The following is a 19,343-nucleotide window of genomic DNA, read 5'->3' on the forward strand; positions in this document are numbered from 1 at the left end:
TTGGTGCACGAGAGATTCACGATAAATGCAACCTAGGTAAGAGGCCAATGCCGTAGATCTGTAAAATCGAACTGGGATTTTATCCGGACCTGGTGATTTATTTGTTTTCAAATCTTTAAATTGCTTCTCTTTGCCAGATTTGCTTATTTCTATGTCGTCGATACGGCAGTCTGTCCGATGGTCAAATGACAGTAGGGTTGCGTTAGGTTGTTTGGGGGAGGAGACCAGACAGCGAGGTCATCGGTCTCATCAGATTAGGGAAGGACGGAAGTCCGCCGCGCCCTTTCAAAGGAACCTTTCCGGCATTTGCCTGGAGCGATCTAGGGAAATCGCGGAAAACCTAAATCAGGATGGCCGGGCGCGGGATTGAATCGTCGTCCTCCCGAATGCGAGTCCAATGTGATAGCCACTGCGCCACCTCGTTCTATAATGACAGTATGTTTATACGATTCTTCTGCGTGAACAGTTTCTTGCTACTATGGAGGTTCGAGACCTGTTTGTGATGAACTCCAATTCTGAAAATGATCTTTTCCCACTGCTGTTTGTAGAGTAACAGGTACATTCTTGGAGCAGACTTGATCCTAGGAAAACCTTTGACGTTTTATTTCTTGATTTGGATGAAATGAAGCATAGAAGAAATAGACTTTTAGCGAAAACTAACTCGTTTCAATCTAACAAAATTCCGTTAATCATTCTCTTAAAACTGTTGGCGTTCTTACCAACATGTTTCACCGGATACCGTCGGAAATTCGACTTGAGGGAGCGCGAGGTTTGAGAGGCGAGTGTTGACTTCACTGGTATCAGTTGTCCGCTGAAAAATTCAGTCGGCTTAGTCTACATAAAGTAATTAACTCTACGTCTTCTACGATAACAAGAGAGGCCGCAAAACATTATTAAAACAAGGAGTTTCTTTTTTAAAGTTTTCGTGGTGCAGGCCCCTACTACAGTTTCGATAGCCAGATAGGAAAAGTTCCATTGAGGGAACGTGGCTTACCTTGCTACTTTAACTTGCGCGCAGATTTAAATGTACATACTGTAATGGATGTAACAGGAATAGACACACTTCTATTTCAAATTATAACGGAATCGCTGGGATGACTGGCTTGTGGTCGGCGGTTTTCTGCCGAAAATGGATGCAGAAGCAGCAGGAGAAGACAGTTCGTAGATACAAGAGCGTTTACACTGAAGAGCCAAAGAAACTTTTACACCTCCCTAATATCGTGTAGGGCCCCCGCGAGCACGCAGGAGTGCCGCAACACGACCTGACATGGATTCGAATAATATCTGAAGTAGTGTTGGGGGAACTGACGCTATGAATCCTGCACGGCTGTCCATAAATCCGTAACAGTACGAGGGGGTGGAGATCTCCTCTGAACAGCACGTTGCAAGGCATCCCAGATACGGTATGTTCAGTGGGGAGTGTGGTGGCCAGCGGAAGTGTTTAAACGCAGAAGAGTGTCCACTCTGTAGAAATTCTGGACATGTAGGGTGTCGCATTGTCGTGCTGGAATTGTCCATGTCCTTCGGAATGCGCAATGGAAGCAGATGACCAGACAGGATGCTTACGTATGTGTCACCTGACAGAATCGTATCTACACTTATCAAGGGTCCCACATCATTCCAACTGCACGCGCCTCACAACATTACAGAGCCTACATGAGCTTCAATAGTCCCCTGCTGACATGCAGGATCCATGAAGTCATGAGGTTGTCTCCGTACCCGTACATGTCCATCCGCTGGATACAATTTCAAACGAGACTCGTCCGACCAGACAACATGTTTCCAGTGGTCAACCGTCCAATGTCGGTGTTGAAGAGCCCAGGCGAGGCATAAAACTTTGTGTCGTGCAGTCATCAAGGGTACATCAGTGGGCCTTCGGCTCCAAAAGACCATATCGATGATGTTTCGTTAAATGGTTCACACGCTGACACTTCTTGCTGGCCCAGCATTGAAATCTGCAGCAATTTGCGGAAGAGTTGCACTTCTGTTACGTTGAACGATTCTGTTCAGTCGTCGTTGGTCCTGTTCTTGCAGGATCTTCTTCCGGCCGCACCGATGTTGGAGATTTGACGTTTTGTCGGATTCCTGATTAGTGAAATGGTCGTGCAGGAAAATCCCCACTTCGTTACTATCTCGGAGACGCTGCGTCCCATCGCTCGTGCGTCGACTATAAAAGCACGTTCAAACTCACTTAAGGGGCTCCGGAACGCCCTATACTTGCATTGTTAAAATAACGCTTATAAATTACATCTTTCCTCACAAAGTATTTGAGGTAGGAAGTTGAACTTTTTACAGATTATTTATTGGAATATGGGCTACAACTTAACACAGGGATTTTACAAAATTTTAGTTCAGTTATTAAAGATGATTTTTTTTCAATTGTAATGAAAATTCACAACATTTTTTTGCAATTTTTTATTTATATATTCAAAAATATACAGTTTTTTGGAAAAGGGCTGTGTTAAATTATGCAGAAGGTACTGTGTAACATTTACTGAAAGTTTGAAACAAATATGTTTGGAAGATCCTTAGAAAACATGTAATTAATATGAGAAAATAAAAGTTTTGGGAATCGAGCGACAAAGATTGGATTAACTTTTTAGTGCATTCCAGGTCCACAGGATGGATTATCTTCATCCTCTGCAAACTCCTCCTCCAGCTTCCTCTTATTCCTCCTCCTGTTTAGTCTTGCTTGTATTTCTAGACTCTTTACAGCCCTGTCTGCAGCCCAAAGGCGTTCCTTGTCTAAAGCAAGCATCGCTCGTACCATGTTAGAACCTATCTTCATTCCCATATTTCTAAATACCTTGCACCTTACAATGTTGCCATCATTGAAAGTCGCAACAGCATCATACACACCTGAGTGAAGTGTTTCTATTCCAACAAATACAGTCTTGGGGATTCTCGACCATAAAACACTATTTACACTTTCATTGGGGTTTTGAGTTTTTCCGTGAATACACTTTTTCAACAGTTCAGGTGCTGCTAAGTCTCTGAAAATAGGTTTTATCACCTCCATTATTGCATGAGGCAGACTATGCTTATGAGTGTACTTCACCAGTTAGCAATCCTTTGTTATATTTACACCAACTATCTTCTTCTTTGGGACACAAACTATGATGAGGATTTTCATCGGTTGAAGAAGTATAAAAAAAAAGAGCCCAAACATCCTTCTTCATTTCGTCGACACTTTGTGTATTTTGCCTAATAGCCATTCCATAATAGTTCTGTATATTGTCAATTACACTGTCAGTTAACCTTCCCTTCCCATCCAACCCATTACCATCTCTGAGTTTTTGTTTTTTGTACGAAGCTTTCAGTCGCCGAAGTCTTGTTCCCATTCGCTTCTGTACGTGTCCAATACACTCAAATTTCTACTCTACAACATCATCACCATAGGGCTTCAGTCCTTGAACATGTTTGAAACTTTTAGAATCACCGTCACCAAGGTAATTAACATATCGCACTTTATCACACGCCTCAGAACGCTGGAATATACTGGCAACACCAACCACTTCCATTCCTCCACTACCGCCACTATAGCTATCTTTGCAATTATTTTCATGTGTACCTTTATATTTTTGTGGACATCTACAATACTTTGATATTACTGCTACATCTAAAACTTTCCCTGTATACATACTGGTGGCAGATACTACACCATGAAGAGATGTGTGTCCCCGTTTATGCCAGGTACCATCGAACGCTGCAGTCAAATCTCTGTTACCATTATTTTCCATTACTGCCTCTTCCACAGCGTTCTTCATAGATTCTATACAGACATCTTCTACTTTAGACCCTATTAATTTATTATAGGTCGTAAACTTGGTTGGGGGATTTGGAAGACTCATGATGCCACAGAAAATTGCACCTGCAGTAGCACCCTTACCAACTGAACGCAAGGAATAAACAAATCTAATGTTGTGTTCGTAGATTTTGCTACCATTTTCTTCAGTTGCAGTTACTGCAACACTGTTCGAAAAGGTGGTCATGTATGAACACTTATCACATTTCAGTTGTATTTCACTAGCAAGTCCTACGTGCTTTATTATGGAGAGTTCCAGACCAACTTCACTACAATGAATACATCTTACACAGTTTGGAAAAATTCCTTTGAGAACCGACATATCAAATATTTCATTCACATCCGATTCGCCCATAAAACATTCATAGTTTTCACTCATTGAACCAAGCTTCTTCTGTGAAGTATTTTCTTTCCCACTTTGACTGCTATGGGCAGGTGTACTTGAGAGGTTAGGTTCACTCACTTGGTTATCGTCTTTATTGTTTACAGTAATAACACATACCTTTGGCTTTCCAACATTTCTCCTTTTCTTAAAAGCCTTCAGAGGATTTCTAATAACTTTACTTTTACTCATTATTATACTTCAACAAAACAGAGACTCAAGAAACAGAATCAATTACGAATATTTTCGAGATAACGACAGAGTAAATAAACATGAAACAATCGACAATCACACCAGCGATATATATTGAACCATCACAGGTTAGCCACAACACATACTTTATCTTACATCACTAAAATGTACCTGATGAACACGGACGTTAATAATAACACCATTTGACAGCAGTTTAACAGCGCCACAGTGGGTCACGCCCATGTAGAACACATTTCAAAAAAAATTTAAAAATAGTTGTAGTCTTCGGAATTGAATAAATTATATATCTATTAAAAGGTAATAGTCTGCAGATTCAGAAAACACAAAAAAGTAAAAATTGAACTTTTCATGATTTTGAGCCTTTCCGGAGCCCCTTAAACTTTGATAACCTGCGGTTCTAGCAGCAGTAATCGATCTAACAACTGCGCCAGACACTTGTTTTAGACAGGCGTTGCAGACCGTAGCGCCGTATTCTGCCTGTTTCCATATCTCTGTATTTGAATACACATGCCTATGCCAGTTTCTGTAACACATCAGTGTAACTGCCGAGCTGTTCGATAATCACGGGCTGGCTACGCTCGGTTTTAAATGGATATGCTCTGGGGTGATTTTGCAGAAGTGCGATTTTGTGCCACCGTGAAAAAGTCTGGAGCAGAACCAATGACCGTAACGGTGGTCGGCATGCGGAACTCGGTCAAACTGGGGAGGCATGTGGAAGGCTAGTACCAGGGCACTGGCATGAGGAAGTCTGGCGACAGAGACGTGGCGCTTTCCACTGCTGAGGGCTGCTGAGCAGGCAGGGGAGCCCGGCGGCGGTGGTGGCGGTGGTTGCCCGGTCCCTAGTGTCCCGTTCTCGGTTCCCAGCCTTCATCCCGTGACAGAAGGCTCTTCAAAGAGTAAGTTAAATATGGCCCACTCTAACGAGGAGAACACAGCAAATGACATAACCCGATTTCCTAGAAACTTCCTCAGTGGAAGAAGGCTCAAAATAAAGCGAACACGTGTCTCGGTTTAATCGTAAATGCTCGACTATTTCTCAAAAAACGACGGTCAAAGTTTTCGAAGTGCTTTCCAGCTGCTATAATTGCTTTTTTGCAGACGATCTTCTCACACGAAGTGGTGGCACAGTGGTTAACGTCGCATCTTCTTAATTTCGCGCCCTGTCTTCGAAAGCCCATTATTACTTTTATTTTTCATTTATATACCCATATACAGGGTGGTCCATTGATTGTGACCGGGCCAAATATCTCACGAAATAATCGTCAAACGAAAAAACCACAAAGAACGAAACTTGTCTAGCTTGAAGGAGGAAACCAGATGGCGCTATGGTTGGCCCGCTAGATGGCGCTGCCATAGGTGAGACTGACATCAACTGCGATTTTTAAATAGGGACCCCTATTTGTTATTACATATTCGTGTAGTACGTAAAGAAATATGAATGTTTTAGTTGGACCACTTTTTTCGCTTTGTGATAGATGGCGCTGTAATAGTCACAAACATATGGCACACAATTTTAGACGAATTGTTGGTAACAGGTAGGTTTTTTAAATTAAGATACAAAACGGCTGTTCCAATGTGATACATGTACCTTTGTGAACTTATCATTTCTGAGAAAGCATGCTGTTACAACGTGATTACCTGTAAATACCACATTAATGCAATAAATGCTCAAAATGATGTCCGTCAACATCAATGCATTTGGCAATACATGTAACGACATTCCTCTCAACAGCGAGTAGTTCGCCTTCCGTAATGTTCGCACATACATTGACAATGCGCTGACGCATGTTGTCAGGCGTTGTCGGTGGATCACGATAGCTAATATCCTTCAACTTTCCTCACAGAAAGAAATCGGGGGACGTCAGATCCGGTGAACGTGCTTCGACGACCAATCCACCTGTCATGAAATATGCTACTCAATACCGCTTCAACCACACGCGAGCTATGTGCCGGGCATCCGTCATGTTGAAAGTACATTGCCATTCTGTCATGCAGTGAAACATCTTGTAGTAACATCGGTAGAACATTACGTAGGAAATCAGCATACATTGCACCATTTAGATTGCCATCGATAAAATGGGGGCCAATTATCCTTCCTCCCATAATGCCGCACCATACATTAACCCGCCAAGGTCGCTGGTGTTCCACTTGTCGCCATTGTGGATTTTTCCGTTGCCCAATAGTGCATTTCTCTAGTGCCCAGTGGTAGAACTGTACACGCCGTTCAGAGTCGTCGGCGTGCAATTCCCGGTGCATAGAAATATTGTAAGGGTGCAATCGATGTTGATGTAGCATTCTCAGCACCGATTCTCGCGCACTTTGTCTGCTACTGATGTGTAGATTAGCCGCGACAGCAGCTAAAACACCTACTTGCGCGTCATCACTTGTTGCAGGTTTGCAGGTCATGGTTGACGTTTCACATGTGGCTGAACACTTCCTGTTTCCTTAAATAACGTAATTATCCGGCGAACGGTCCGGACACTTGGATGATGTCGTCAAAGATACCGAGCAGCATACACAGCACACGCTCGTTGGGCATTTTGATCACAATAGCCATACATCAACACGATATCGACCTTTTCCGCAATTGGTAAACGGTCCATTTTGACACGGGTAATGTATCACGAAGTAAATACAGTCCTCACTGGCGGAATGTTACGTGATACCACGTACTTATACATTTGTGACTATTATAGTGTCATCTATCACAAAGGGAAAAAAGTGGTCCAACTAAAACATTCATATTTCTTTACGTACTACACGAATATGTAATAAAATGGTGGTTTCTGTTTAAAAAAAACGCAGTTGATATCCGTTTGACTTATGGCAGCGGCACCTAGCAGGCCAACCATAGCGCCATCTGGTTTTCCCCTTCAAGCTAGACGGTTTCGTTCTTTGTAGTTTTTTGTTTGATGCTTATTTCGTGAGATATTTGGCCCGGTTACTATCAATTTGATGCTTATTTCGCGAGATACTTGGCCAGGTCACTATCCGTGGACCACCCTGTATGTATAGAATATTACTATACGAATGTATAGTGGTAGAACGTTGTCCTAATTAATCTACTAGATGTATGTCAGATGAATGAATTAGAAACAAGAAAGAATGGGAAAATTATTTGGAATTGTATTCGGTGAAATTCCAGTAGTGGATCTCGATTCATAATCAGTGCAAGCGCCAGTTTTCTTAAAAGTAGTCCGTTGTGCATAGACTGCCACGAAATTTTTACCAACGCGCGGGATCTTCACCAATGTTAACGACGTTTCTTTCTCAAGTGAGATCCATTCGAAAAATGTCACTGTAGCAAACCTGCCTTCGTGCGATGCTCGTAGTGTTCGAAATGTTTGTGCCATCGGTATCATCCAAGGGAATGCGCAAAATCTTCCTGAGGAGTAAACAGGAATAAAACACAATAATTTTTATAAGAACTGATATGAGAATCAAATATCAGAAAATTAGAATTTAAAAAGATTCTAGTCCTCCAACATACCATACGCACGCACGCAAGCGGGCGTGCGCACCCGCGCACACACCCACCCACCCACACACACACACACACACACACACACACACACACACCACCCGCGCGCGCGGACACGCGCACATATATATATATATATATATATATATATATATATATATATATATATATATATATATGGTGTTACAAAAAGGTACGGCCAAACTTTCAGGATACATTCCTCACACACAAATAAAGAAAAAGATGATATGTGGACATGTGTCAGGAGACGCTTAATTTCCATGTTAGAGCTCATTTTAGTTTCGTCAGTCTGTACTGTACTTCCTCGATTCATCGCCAGTTGGCCCAACTGAAGGAAGGTAATGTTGACTTCGGTGCTTGTGCTGACATGCGACTCATTGCTCTACAGTACTAGCATCAAGCACATCAGTACGTAGCATCAACAGGTTAGTGTTCATCACGAAAGTGGTTTTGCAGTCAGTGCAATGTTCACAAATGCAAATGCCCATTTGATGTATGGATTAGCACGGGGCAATAGCCGTGGCGCGGTACGTTTGTATCGAGACAGATTTCCAGAACGAATGTGTCCCGACAGGAAGACGTTCAAGCAATTGATCGGCGTCTTAGGGAGCACGGAACAATCCAGCCTATGACTCGCGACTGGGGAAGACCTAGAACGACGAGGACACCTGCAATGGATGAGGCAATTCTTCGTGCAGTTAACGGTAACCCTAATGTCAGCGTCAGAGAAGTTGCTGCTGTACAAGGTAACGTTGACCACGTCACTGTATGGAGAGTGCTACCGGAGAACCAGTTGTTTCCGTACCATGTACAGCGTGTGCAGGCACTATCAGCAGCTGATTGGCCTCCACGGGTACACTTCTGCGAATGGTTCATCCAACAATGTGTCAATCCTCATTTCAGTGCAAATGTTCTCTTTACGGATGAGGCTTCATTCCAACGTGATCAAATTGTAAATTTTCACAATCAACGTGTGTGGCCTGACGAGAATCCGCACGCAATTGTGGAATCACTTCATCAACACAGATTTTCTGTGAACGTTTGGGCAGGCATTGTTGGTGATGTCTTGATTGGGCCCCATGTTCTTCCACCTACGCTCAATGGAGCACGTTATCATGATTTCATACGGGATACTCTACCTGTGCTGCTAGAACATGTGCCTTTACAAGTACGACACAACATGTGGTTCATGCACGATGGAGCTCCTGCGCATTTCAGTCGAAGTGTTCGTATGCTTCTAAACAACAGATTCGGTGACCGATGGATTGGTAGAGGCGGACCAATTCCATGGCCTCCACGCTCTCCTGACCTCAACCCTCTTGACTTTCATTTATGGGAGCATTTGAAAGCTCTTGTCTACGCAACCCCGGTACCAAATGTAGAGACTCTTCGTGCTCGTATTGTGGGCGGCTGTGATACAATACGCCATTCTCCAGGGATGCATCAGCGCATCAGGGATTCCATGCGACGGAGGATGGATGCATGTATCCCCGCTAACGGAGGACATTTTGAACATTTCCCGTAACAAAGTGTTTGAAGTCATGCTGGTACGTTCTGTTGCTGTGTGTTTCCATTCCACGATTAATGTGATTTGAAGAGAAGTAATAAAACGAGCTCTAACATGGAAAGCAAGCGTTTCCAGACACATGTCCACATAACAAATTTTCTTTCTTTGTGTGTGAGGAAACTATATATATATATATATATATATATATATATATATATATATAGTGGTAATTTTACAGATCACTGAACCGACATTTCCTCTGAGAGAATCGCCCCCCCAAAAAGGCGCATCAAGTACCTCGTAAATACCTCGAAAACCTTGACCGTCGTTTATTCAGAAACTGTCGAGTACCTTTGGGTAACCTGATACACGCGTTCGCTTATTTTGACTCCTCTTCCATTGAGAAATGTTCTGAGAACCGGGGTTACAGCACTTCCCGTGTTCTCCTCGTAAGACCATTACATGACATGAGTGGTGGATTTTCAGAAGAGAGTACCCGTTTCGGGTGCTCTGCAGTATGGATAACAAGTGCATGACAGCTTGCGATGAAATGGCGCGGCAACTGGAAACGTACTCCAAAGTTGAAGTTCGCGGGACTGCACGATTCTTGTCGGAAAACGTCTAAGCTGCACACAGATTCACGCGGTATATGGATCAAACGCAACGTCACGTCCAGCCGAAGTGAAATGGTGCCAATCAACCACAGACTATAATATCCAGATGTAAAACTATACGTCAACAGAACAAACAATCCTGTTCCGGGAAAAGCCATGTATAACGCTATTATTCTGGGAATATTGCAAATATTGGGCCTATCTGTCGTATAATGTCAGCCCTTTTACAGGATTGGACCATAACGAATGACTAATTGATGTGGAAATCAGAGTATTTTCCTTAGAGTTTGCTAGCTGTTAGAAAGAAATGCAGTAAAATGGAATAATACTGAATCTAGGACCTTTCTGTACCAAGTTCATTAAGTGGTTTGCTTAATAGATTTACGGTTCCCAGCCTATCTAGGGAAAGAAATGATTTTTCCAACTGTTCCCTAACTTTAATTTCATAAATAAATATAACTTTTCAGGATATGGTTCTAAGAAAGACGCAGGAATCTTTTAGCTACTACATCCACTTGCATGTACAGTGTTGATCTAGAAAGACCACGAATTCCTAGTCATCACTATGTGCTAAAAAGAAATCTAGCCACGGGGACTTCTATGTTTGGAATTTTGTTTAATCAACAAATTAAAGACTTAAATGTTCTAATAGCATAATACACATATTTGAGTTTATTAAGAGACTTTGTTTATATCTTTCTCTTAACAATGGGCCTGTCAAAAGCCAAAGGAAGGGTGTGGTCACTCTGTATTCTCATTCAATAATTTTATGCCTGCCTACGTCAGTGTTAGCGACCCACAAACGCAATTTTCTTTTAGAACTCATTGTACTTTACTGAATTTCATTTACAACTGAAAGAGGTTTATCTTTACTTTATTCAAGACTTATTGACTTACTTTCACTTTACTTGTTGCCAGAAAGAGAGTAAGAATATTAAAACTGTTAAACTCGTCTAAAAACATCTACTTCAGTACTTAAACAAACTTACACTTCAGCACTTCTGTTATGTAAATCATACATTACTTTTACCTTCACTTTAAATATTAGTTCACAGCAATTATTTTCAAACATTTATTCAAAGATGAAAATTAGTGCTTGTAGATACTGAATAACGCACTTCAAGTGTTTTTATAGCAGGTTTACTCGCAATAATCAAACACCAGGAATGGACCCTGTATAGGTCAATAATTAGGAATGAAACAACAGCGTGGACCCAATTTTATGTTTAACGTAATAATAATTCAAAAAGTCAATTTTGAATTAATGGTTCACGTTTCTACAATTGTAATTATACAGTTGGCTGTTGGATGTGACGGATGTGACGGATAGTAACGGCGGCTGCACTGCCCATGGTACGGAGTACAAATTTCTTGAAGTATGGGCTAGCTAATTCTTCTTGGCGTCGTTTTAACGGCCATAACATAGCCCAAAAACTTGTACCAAAGCCGTAATAATTCTGCAGTCGACATCCGAGGCTACTATGCAACAATTTCCAGGCAAGATATCGCCAACTCCGTCCGAGTGTTGCCTCTTTCACTGCTTCATACAGACTGTATCCTCTCGTTCCCGCTCACTCTACGGGAAAACGCGCAAAAAACCTAAGCCACCTTTTACGCTTCCCACAGTAATTTCCATATAGTACAAAAGCACTCCATCTTTTACATAACATATACCCCACACATTGTCCCTAAGCGTGTACCATTTTTGCAAATGACAACTTGGACAAATATATAAAATCACATACATGAACATTTTTATTTCATTCATGCATGACAGAATACGAGGGTTGGACCTTAAATAGTGACAACTATTATTCACAACCGATACAAAAGAGTTACACGTTTGTACCTGTTACTATCCTTCAACCCGTTGCCAGCTATGTGGATGACGTAGTACACCGTTAGCAGAGCCTGTCCGTTGATGGTGCGGCTGGAGCGGTCTAATGTTATGGCGATTCTCGTGTACGACTGTGATGGTTCAAATGGCTCTCAGCGCTGTGGGACTTAACTTCTGAGGTCATCAGTCCCCTAGCACTTAGAACTACTTAAACCTAACTAACCTAAGGACATCACACACATCCATGCCCGAGGCAGGATTCGAAGCTGCGACCGTAGCGGTCACGCGCTTCCAGGCTGTAGCGCCTAGAACCGCTCGGCCACTTCGGTCGGCGACTGTGATGGTGTTATCGTAACGCATTACGTTCCTCCACGGCAGACCATCAATGCACAGTATTACTGCTCGTTTTTGGAGCATCACCTGCGACCAGCTTTACGAAAGAAGCGGCGACACTTTTTGCACAACCCACCCATCATTTTGGGGCGCATACAGCGCAAGCTGTAGCTGCTCTGTTCGGTCGTTGGGTCTGCGAAGTACTGTACCATCCACCATACTACCCGGACTTAAGTCCTTGTGACTTTGATTTGATTCCGAAGATGAAGGAACCACTTCGTGTCATTCGCTTCAGAACTGTTCCAGAGATTCGACAGGCAGTAGACCGCTCCATTCGCGCCATCAACAGAACAGGCTCTACTAACGGTATACTACACCTTCCACATCGCTGGAAACGGGTTCTACACAACGCTGGTGACTACTTTGAAGGACAGTAACAGGTGGAAACGTGTAACTCTTTTGTATCGGTTGTGAATAAGTAGTTGCCACTATTTAAGTTCCAAACCTCGTATTATTTACTAATACATTTCACTCATTTTTTTACATAAGTTACAAATATACACTAGCAGACAACACTAACATCACGTATATCACATTTTTCACATAGTCTTTCATGTCACAGTTATGTTGCGGCAAATTTTAGATGCAATTTTTTAAATGTAGATGACTGATTGAATAATAATGTGGTACAAGCAATCGAGGAACTGAACTGGAGCAGTCGTAGATTGACTATAGCGAGCATTGCTCCGCATGTGTGCATCCCAATAGACAGTGCTCATTCCATCGTCCGAGGTCATTGCAGGAAAAATTCCACTTATGCCTGGTTCCGTAATCACTGTCATCTGCACACAATGGTGACGTCTTTGGACTTTCTTGGGCGTCACTCCGTCGAAGTAAATGATTTACTAAGTCGCATCATTAAGGGCGACGAGACGTGGATCCACTATTTAACGCTTGCAACAAAGAGAGCGTCTCCGCGGAAGAAATACAAAGTTGCAACATCAGCAGGGAAGCTCGTGCCCATCGTTTCCTTCGACTGGGAAGGATTTGTGTGCACAGAGGTTATAGCAAAGCGCACAACCGTTAATACCGATTCGTACTGTGCCAGGCTGACATCGCTGCGCGTTCGCCCCTGGTAGCTGAGTGGTCAGCGCATACCTAACGGCCCGGATTCGATTCCCGGCTGGGTCGGAGATTTTCTCCGCACAGGGACTGAGTGTTGTGCCCATCATCATTTCATCCCCATCGACACGCAAGTCGCCGAAGTGGCGTCAACTCGAAAGTCTTGCACGAGGCGAACGGTCTATCCGACGGGAGGCCCTAGTCACACGGCATTTCCATTTCCATCGCTGCGCAACGCCGTAAAGAGCAAGAGGCGTGGGAAATCTCCTGCACAACAATGTAGCGGCGCGCACAGTGCAAGGTTTGCATCAACGTTTTCGATGGGAGGTTTGGAAGCATCCGCCATACAGTCCATATCTTGCACCATGCAAGTTCCATCTAAAACATCGGGGGCGGGAGGGAGGGGGTGGAAGAGGTTTTCCATCTAGGAAGACGTTCACATAGCAGTTATCGAATAACTTGGTGACCAAAGAGCAGGTTTCTATCGTCGACGAACTGAACGATTGGGAAAACGCTGCGACCGTCGGTTATAGAGACTTGCTGACCGTTGAACCATAGTGTCGTGTGTGTGTGTCACTTTGAAATGTAATGCAACATTCAATAAAAGTTACTTGATCTCGTATGATAACGTGTAACTTACCTTTTGAAGGGCTCTCGTATATTGTGAAATGAAATGAATAGCTTGGCCGTCGTGAAAATCATTGAAGATGAAATGAGGTGAAATGATATCAGGGCAAACCGTTAAAATTTTCTGAACTTGCAGTGTAATGAACGAGTCCACATCATTCACAGACAGGCAAACAGGTCGTACATTTCTCTGTCTCATTCCTCCTTTTCCTCTGTACATGTGGATGTGTGTGTGTAATTTATGAGTACATTTTGTTAACAGCCAGCAAAGATAAGAGGTAGTGGTTACTTCTAGGAATCCGTTTCCTTATTGTTTTCCCGCTTTTCACTCACCGTCTGTGTGATAAAGGTAGACCCAAACTGTATATTTACGGACGACAACCGTTTATCAGCATTGCTTGTTGCATACGATGACAACGGAGCGGCCCTGATATAGAAAACTTAACAAACTTACAAAGAATAGACCCATATTCCCTGTCTGCTCATTAGTCACTAACCTTTTCGTGTAGTGTGACAGTGGGTGGATCACAGGCAAGTGATAGAAAGAAGATGGGAAGCCCCTGGCAAGGTCGCCCTCCAGTACTTAAAACCAAACGCCAGTACCGGATGTAGCAGACTTGCCATGGCGCATCACAGAACCGCCATGTCCGCCTCGTGGCAGCCGCTAGTAATTATGCTGCTAGCACCTCTGACTTGTCTGGCGACGTGTGGCAATCGGCCGATCGCCTCCACACCTCTGGGACAAGTTCTGGGTTCGACGCTGACGACGCTCGACGGCAAAAACTTCTCAGCCTTCCGTGGAATACGCTACGCTAAAGCGCCTGTTGGTGACTTGCGCTTCAAGGTACGCATGTACTTCTACAGCCATACTCTGCAAACCACGGTGACTTGCATGGCACAGGATACTCTTTCCCATTCTATTCACGTATGGAGTGCGGAAAAAGTGACCGCTTAAACATCTCTGTGCGCGCTGCCGTTAATATAATCTTGTCTTCGGGAGTTCTTTGGGAGAGATTAAGTATATTCCCAGACTAATCACGTAAAGTTGGTTCCAGAAACTTTCTGAGCAGACTTTCAAGGGATAGCTTGCATCTGTCTTCAAGAATCTGTCAGTTCAGTTCTTTCGGCACTTACGTGGGTCAAAGAAACCTGTATCCATTTGTGCTGCCCTTCTCTATAACGATCATTATCCCCAGTTGGCCCTATTTGGAGCCGGCCAGGATGGCCGAGCGGTTCTAGGCGCTTCAGTCTGGAACCGCGCGACCGCTACGGTCGCAAGTTCGAATTCTGCCTCGGGCATGGATGTGTGTGCTGTCCTTAGGTTGGTTAGGTTTAAGTAGTTCCAAGTTCTAGGGGACTGATGACCTCAGAAGTTAAGTCCCATAGAGCTCAAAGCCATTTGAACCCTATTTGGTATGGGTCCCAAACACTTGAGCAATATCCTAGAATGGATCACACTAGATTTTCGTAAGTGGTTTCCTTTGTAGACTGGTTGCATTTCCTTAGTATTCTACCAATAAAACAAAGTTTGCCACCTGCTTACCTCCGAATGAGCCTATATGAGCGTTTCATTTCATATCCCTACAAGTGTTGTTGTTGTTGTTGTGGTCTTCAGTCCTGAGACTGGTTTGATGCAGCTCTCCATGCTACTCTATCCTGTGCAAGCTTTTTCATCTCCCAGTACCTACTGCAACCTACATCCTTCTGAATCTGTTTAGTGTATTCATCTCTTGGTCTCCCTCTACGATTTTTACCCTCCACGCTGCCCTCCAATACTAAATTGGTGATCCCTTGATGCCTCAGAACATGTCCTACCAACCTATCCCTTCTTCTGGTCAAGTTGTGCCACAAACTTCTCTTCTCCCCAATCCTATTCAATACTTCCTCATTAGTTATGTGATCTACCCATCTAATCTTCAGCATTCTTCTGTAGCACCACATTTCGAAAGCTTCTATTCTCTTCTTGTCCAAACTATTTATCGTCCATGTTTCACTTCCATACATGGCTACACTCCATACGAATACTTTCAGAAATGACTTCCTGACACTTAAATCAATACTGGATGTTAACAAATTTCTCTTCTTCAGAAACGCTTTCCTTGCCATTGCCAGCCTACATTTTATATCCTCTCTACTTCGACCATCATCAGTTATTTTGCTCCCCAAATAGCAAAACTCCTTTACTACTTTAAGTGTCTCATTTCCTAATCTAATTCCCTCAGCATCACCCGACTTAATTAGACTACATTCCATTATCCTTGTTTTGCTTTTGTTGATGTTCATCTTATATCCTCCCTTCAAGACACTGTCCATTCCATTCAACTGCTCTTCGAAGTCCTTTGCTGTCTCTGACAGAATTACAATGTCATCGGCGAACCTCAAAGTTTTTATTTCTTCTCCATGAATTTTAATACCTACTCCGAATTTTTCTTTTGTTTCCTTCACTGCTTGCTCAATATACAGATTGAATAACATCGGGGATAGGCTACAACCCTGTCTCACTCCCTTCCCAACCACTGCTTCCCTTTCATGTCCCTCGACTCTTATAACTGCCATCTGGTTTCTGTACAAATTGTAAATAGCCTTTCGCTCCCTGTATTTTACCCCTGCCACCTTTAGAATTTGAAAGAGAGTATTCCAGTCAACATTGTCAAAAGCTTTCTCTAAGTCTACAAATCCTAGAAACGTAGGTTTGCCTTTCCTTAATCTTTCTTCTAAGATAAGTCGTAAGGTCAGTATTGCCTCACGTGTTCCAGTGTTTCTACGGAATCCAAACTGATCTTCCCCGAGGTTGGCTTCTACTAGTTTTTCCATTCGTCTGTAAAGAATTCGTGTTAGTATTTTGCAGCTGTGACTTATTAAGCTGATAGTTCGGTAATTTTCACATCTGTCAACACCTGCTTTCTTTGGGATTGGAATTATTATATTCTTCTTGAAGTCTGAGGGTATTTCGCCTGTTTCATACATCTTGCTCACAAGATGGTAGAGTTTTGTCAGGACTGGCTCTCCCACGGCCGTCAGAAGTTCCAATGGAATATTGTCTACTCCGGGGGCCTTGTTTCGACTCAGGTCTTTCAGTGCTCTGTCAAACTCTTCACGCAATATCGTATCTCCCATTTCATCTTCATCTACATCCTCTTCCATTTCCATAATATTGTCCTCAAGTACATCGCCCTTGTATAGACCCTCTATATACTCCTTCCACCTTTCTGCTTTCCCTTCTTTGCTTAGAACTGGGTTTCCATCTGAGCTCTTGATATTCATACAAGTCGTTCTCTTATCTCCAAAGGTCTCTTTAATTTTCCTGTAGGCGGTATCTATCTTACCCCTAGTGAGATAGGCCTCTACATCCTTACATTTGTCCTCTAGCCATCCCTGCTTAGCCATTTTGCACTTCCTGTCGATCTCATTTTTGAGACGTTTGTATTCCTTTTTGCCTGTTTCACTTACTGCATTTTTATATTTTCTCCTTTCATCAATTAAATTCAGTATTTCTTCTGTTACCCAAGGATTTCTACTAGCCCTCGTCTTTTTACCTACTTGATACTCTGCTGCCTTCACTACTTCATCCCTCAAAGCTACCCATTCTTCTTCTACTGTATTTCTTTCCCCCATTCCTGTCAATTGCTCCCTTATGCTCTCCCTGAATCTCTGTACAAGCTCTGGTTCTTTTAGTTTATCCAGGTCCCATCTCCTTAAATTCCCACCTTTTTGCAGTTTCTTCAGTTTTAATCTACAGGTCATAACCAATAGATTGTGGTCAGAGTCCACATCTGCCCCTGGAAATGTCTTACAATTTAAAACCTGGTTCCTAAATCTCTGTCTTACCATTATATAATCTATCTGATACCTTTTAGTATCTCCAGGGTTCTTCCAGGTATACAACCTTCTTTCATGATTCTTAAACCAAGTGTTAGTTATGATTATGTTGTGCTCTGTGCAAAATTCTACCAGGCGGCTTCCTCTTTCATTTCTGTCCCCCAATCCATATTCACCTACTATGTTTCCTTCTCTCCCTTTTCCTACACTCGAATTCCAGTCACCCATGACTATTAAATTTTCGTCTCCCTTCACAATCTGGATAATTTCTTTTATTTCATCATACATTTCTTCAATTTCTTCGTCATCTGCAGAGCTAGTTGGCATATAAACTTGAACTACTGTAGTAGGTGTGGGCTTCGTATCTATCTTGGCCACAATAATGCGTTCACTATGGTGTTTGTAGTAGCTTACCCGCATTCCTATTTTCCTATTCATTATTAAACCTACTCCTGCATTACCCCTATTTGATTTTGTGTTTATAACCCTGTAGTCACCTGACCAGAAGTCTTGTTCCTCCTGCCACCGAACTTCACTAATTCCCACTATATCTAACTTCAACCTATCCATTTCCCTTTTTAAATTTTCTAACCTACCTGCCCGATTAAGGGATCTGACATTCCACACTCCGATCCGTAGAACGCCAGTTTTCTTTCTCCTGATAACGACATCCTCTTGAGTAGTCCCCGCCCGGAGATCCGAATGGGGGACTATTTTACCTCCGGAATATTTTACCCAAGAGGACGCCATCATCATGTAATCATACAGTAAAGCTGCATGCCCTCGGGAAAAATTACGGCTGTAGTTTCCCCTTGCTTTCAGCCGTTCGCAGTACCAGCACAGCAAGGCCGTTTTGGTTATTGTTACAAGGCCAGCTCAGTCAATCATCCAGACTGTTGCCCTTGCAACTACTGAAAAGGCTGCTGCCCCTCTTCAGGAACCACACGTTTGTCTGGCCTCTCAACAGATACCCCTCCGTTGTGGTTGCACCTACGGTACGGCTATCTGTATCGCTGAGGCACGCAAGCCTCCCCACCAACGGCAAGGTCCATGGTTCATGGGGGGAGGCTACAAGTGTTACATTCAGTTATTTGAATGAGCTGTCCGATTCCAACTGTGGCTGTTTTATATTGTAGTCATACGATACTCCATTTTCTCGTTTTGAGAAGAGACAGTTTCACGTTTTTTGAACAGTTGCCAATCTTTCCACCACTTCCAAATTTTACCAAGATCCGACTGAATATATGTGTAGCTTCTGTCAGACAGTACTTCATTATGGACACATCATACGTGCAAAGTCTGAATTTATGAGCAGAACCTCCGTATTCCTTACCTTATCAGTTCATCTAATTTTCAACATTCGTCTGCAGCATCACATCTCAAATGCTTCGCTTCTCCTCTTATCCAGTTTTCACACAGTCTCTGTTAGGTCAGTAATAAAAAACATGAACAGCAATGGTCTCAACACAAATCCCAGGATCACACCTGAAGTTTCTTCTACAACTGTCAGTGTCTCCCCATCCAAGATAACATGCTGCGTCCTCCCTACCAAAATATTCTCAGTCCAGTCACAAACTTCGTT

At 42.9% G+C, this 19,343-nt stretch overlaps 1 protein-coding gene across 1 annotated transcript in view; it reads left to right on the plus strand.

The window, feature by feature from the left end:
- Window positions 1-14,567: 14,567 nt before the first annotated feature.
- The window catches only part of LOC124595584 (juvenile hormone esterase-like), a 59,505-nt gene continuing 54,729 nt past the window's right edge, over window positions 14,568-19,343 (plus strand). The window contains exon 1 of the mRNA XM_047134375.1: window positions 14,568-14,786. Within this exon, the coding sequence (XP_046990331.1) occupies window positions 14,586-14,786 (201 nt within the window). The 5' untranslated portion in view covers window positions 14,568-14,585. The remainder of the gene's footprint in view (window positions 14,787-19,343) is intronic.

The sequence above is a fragment of the Schistocerca americana genome, chromosome 2, assembly GCF_021461395.2.
Source record: "Schistocerca americana isolate TAMUIC-IGC-003095 chromosome 2, iqSchAmer2.1, whole genome shotgun sequence".
In the NCBI taxonomy this organism is placed as follows: Eukaryota; Metazoa; Arthropoda; class Insecta; order Orthoptera; family Acrididae; genus Schistocerca; species Schistocerca americana.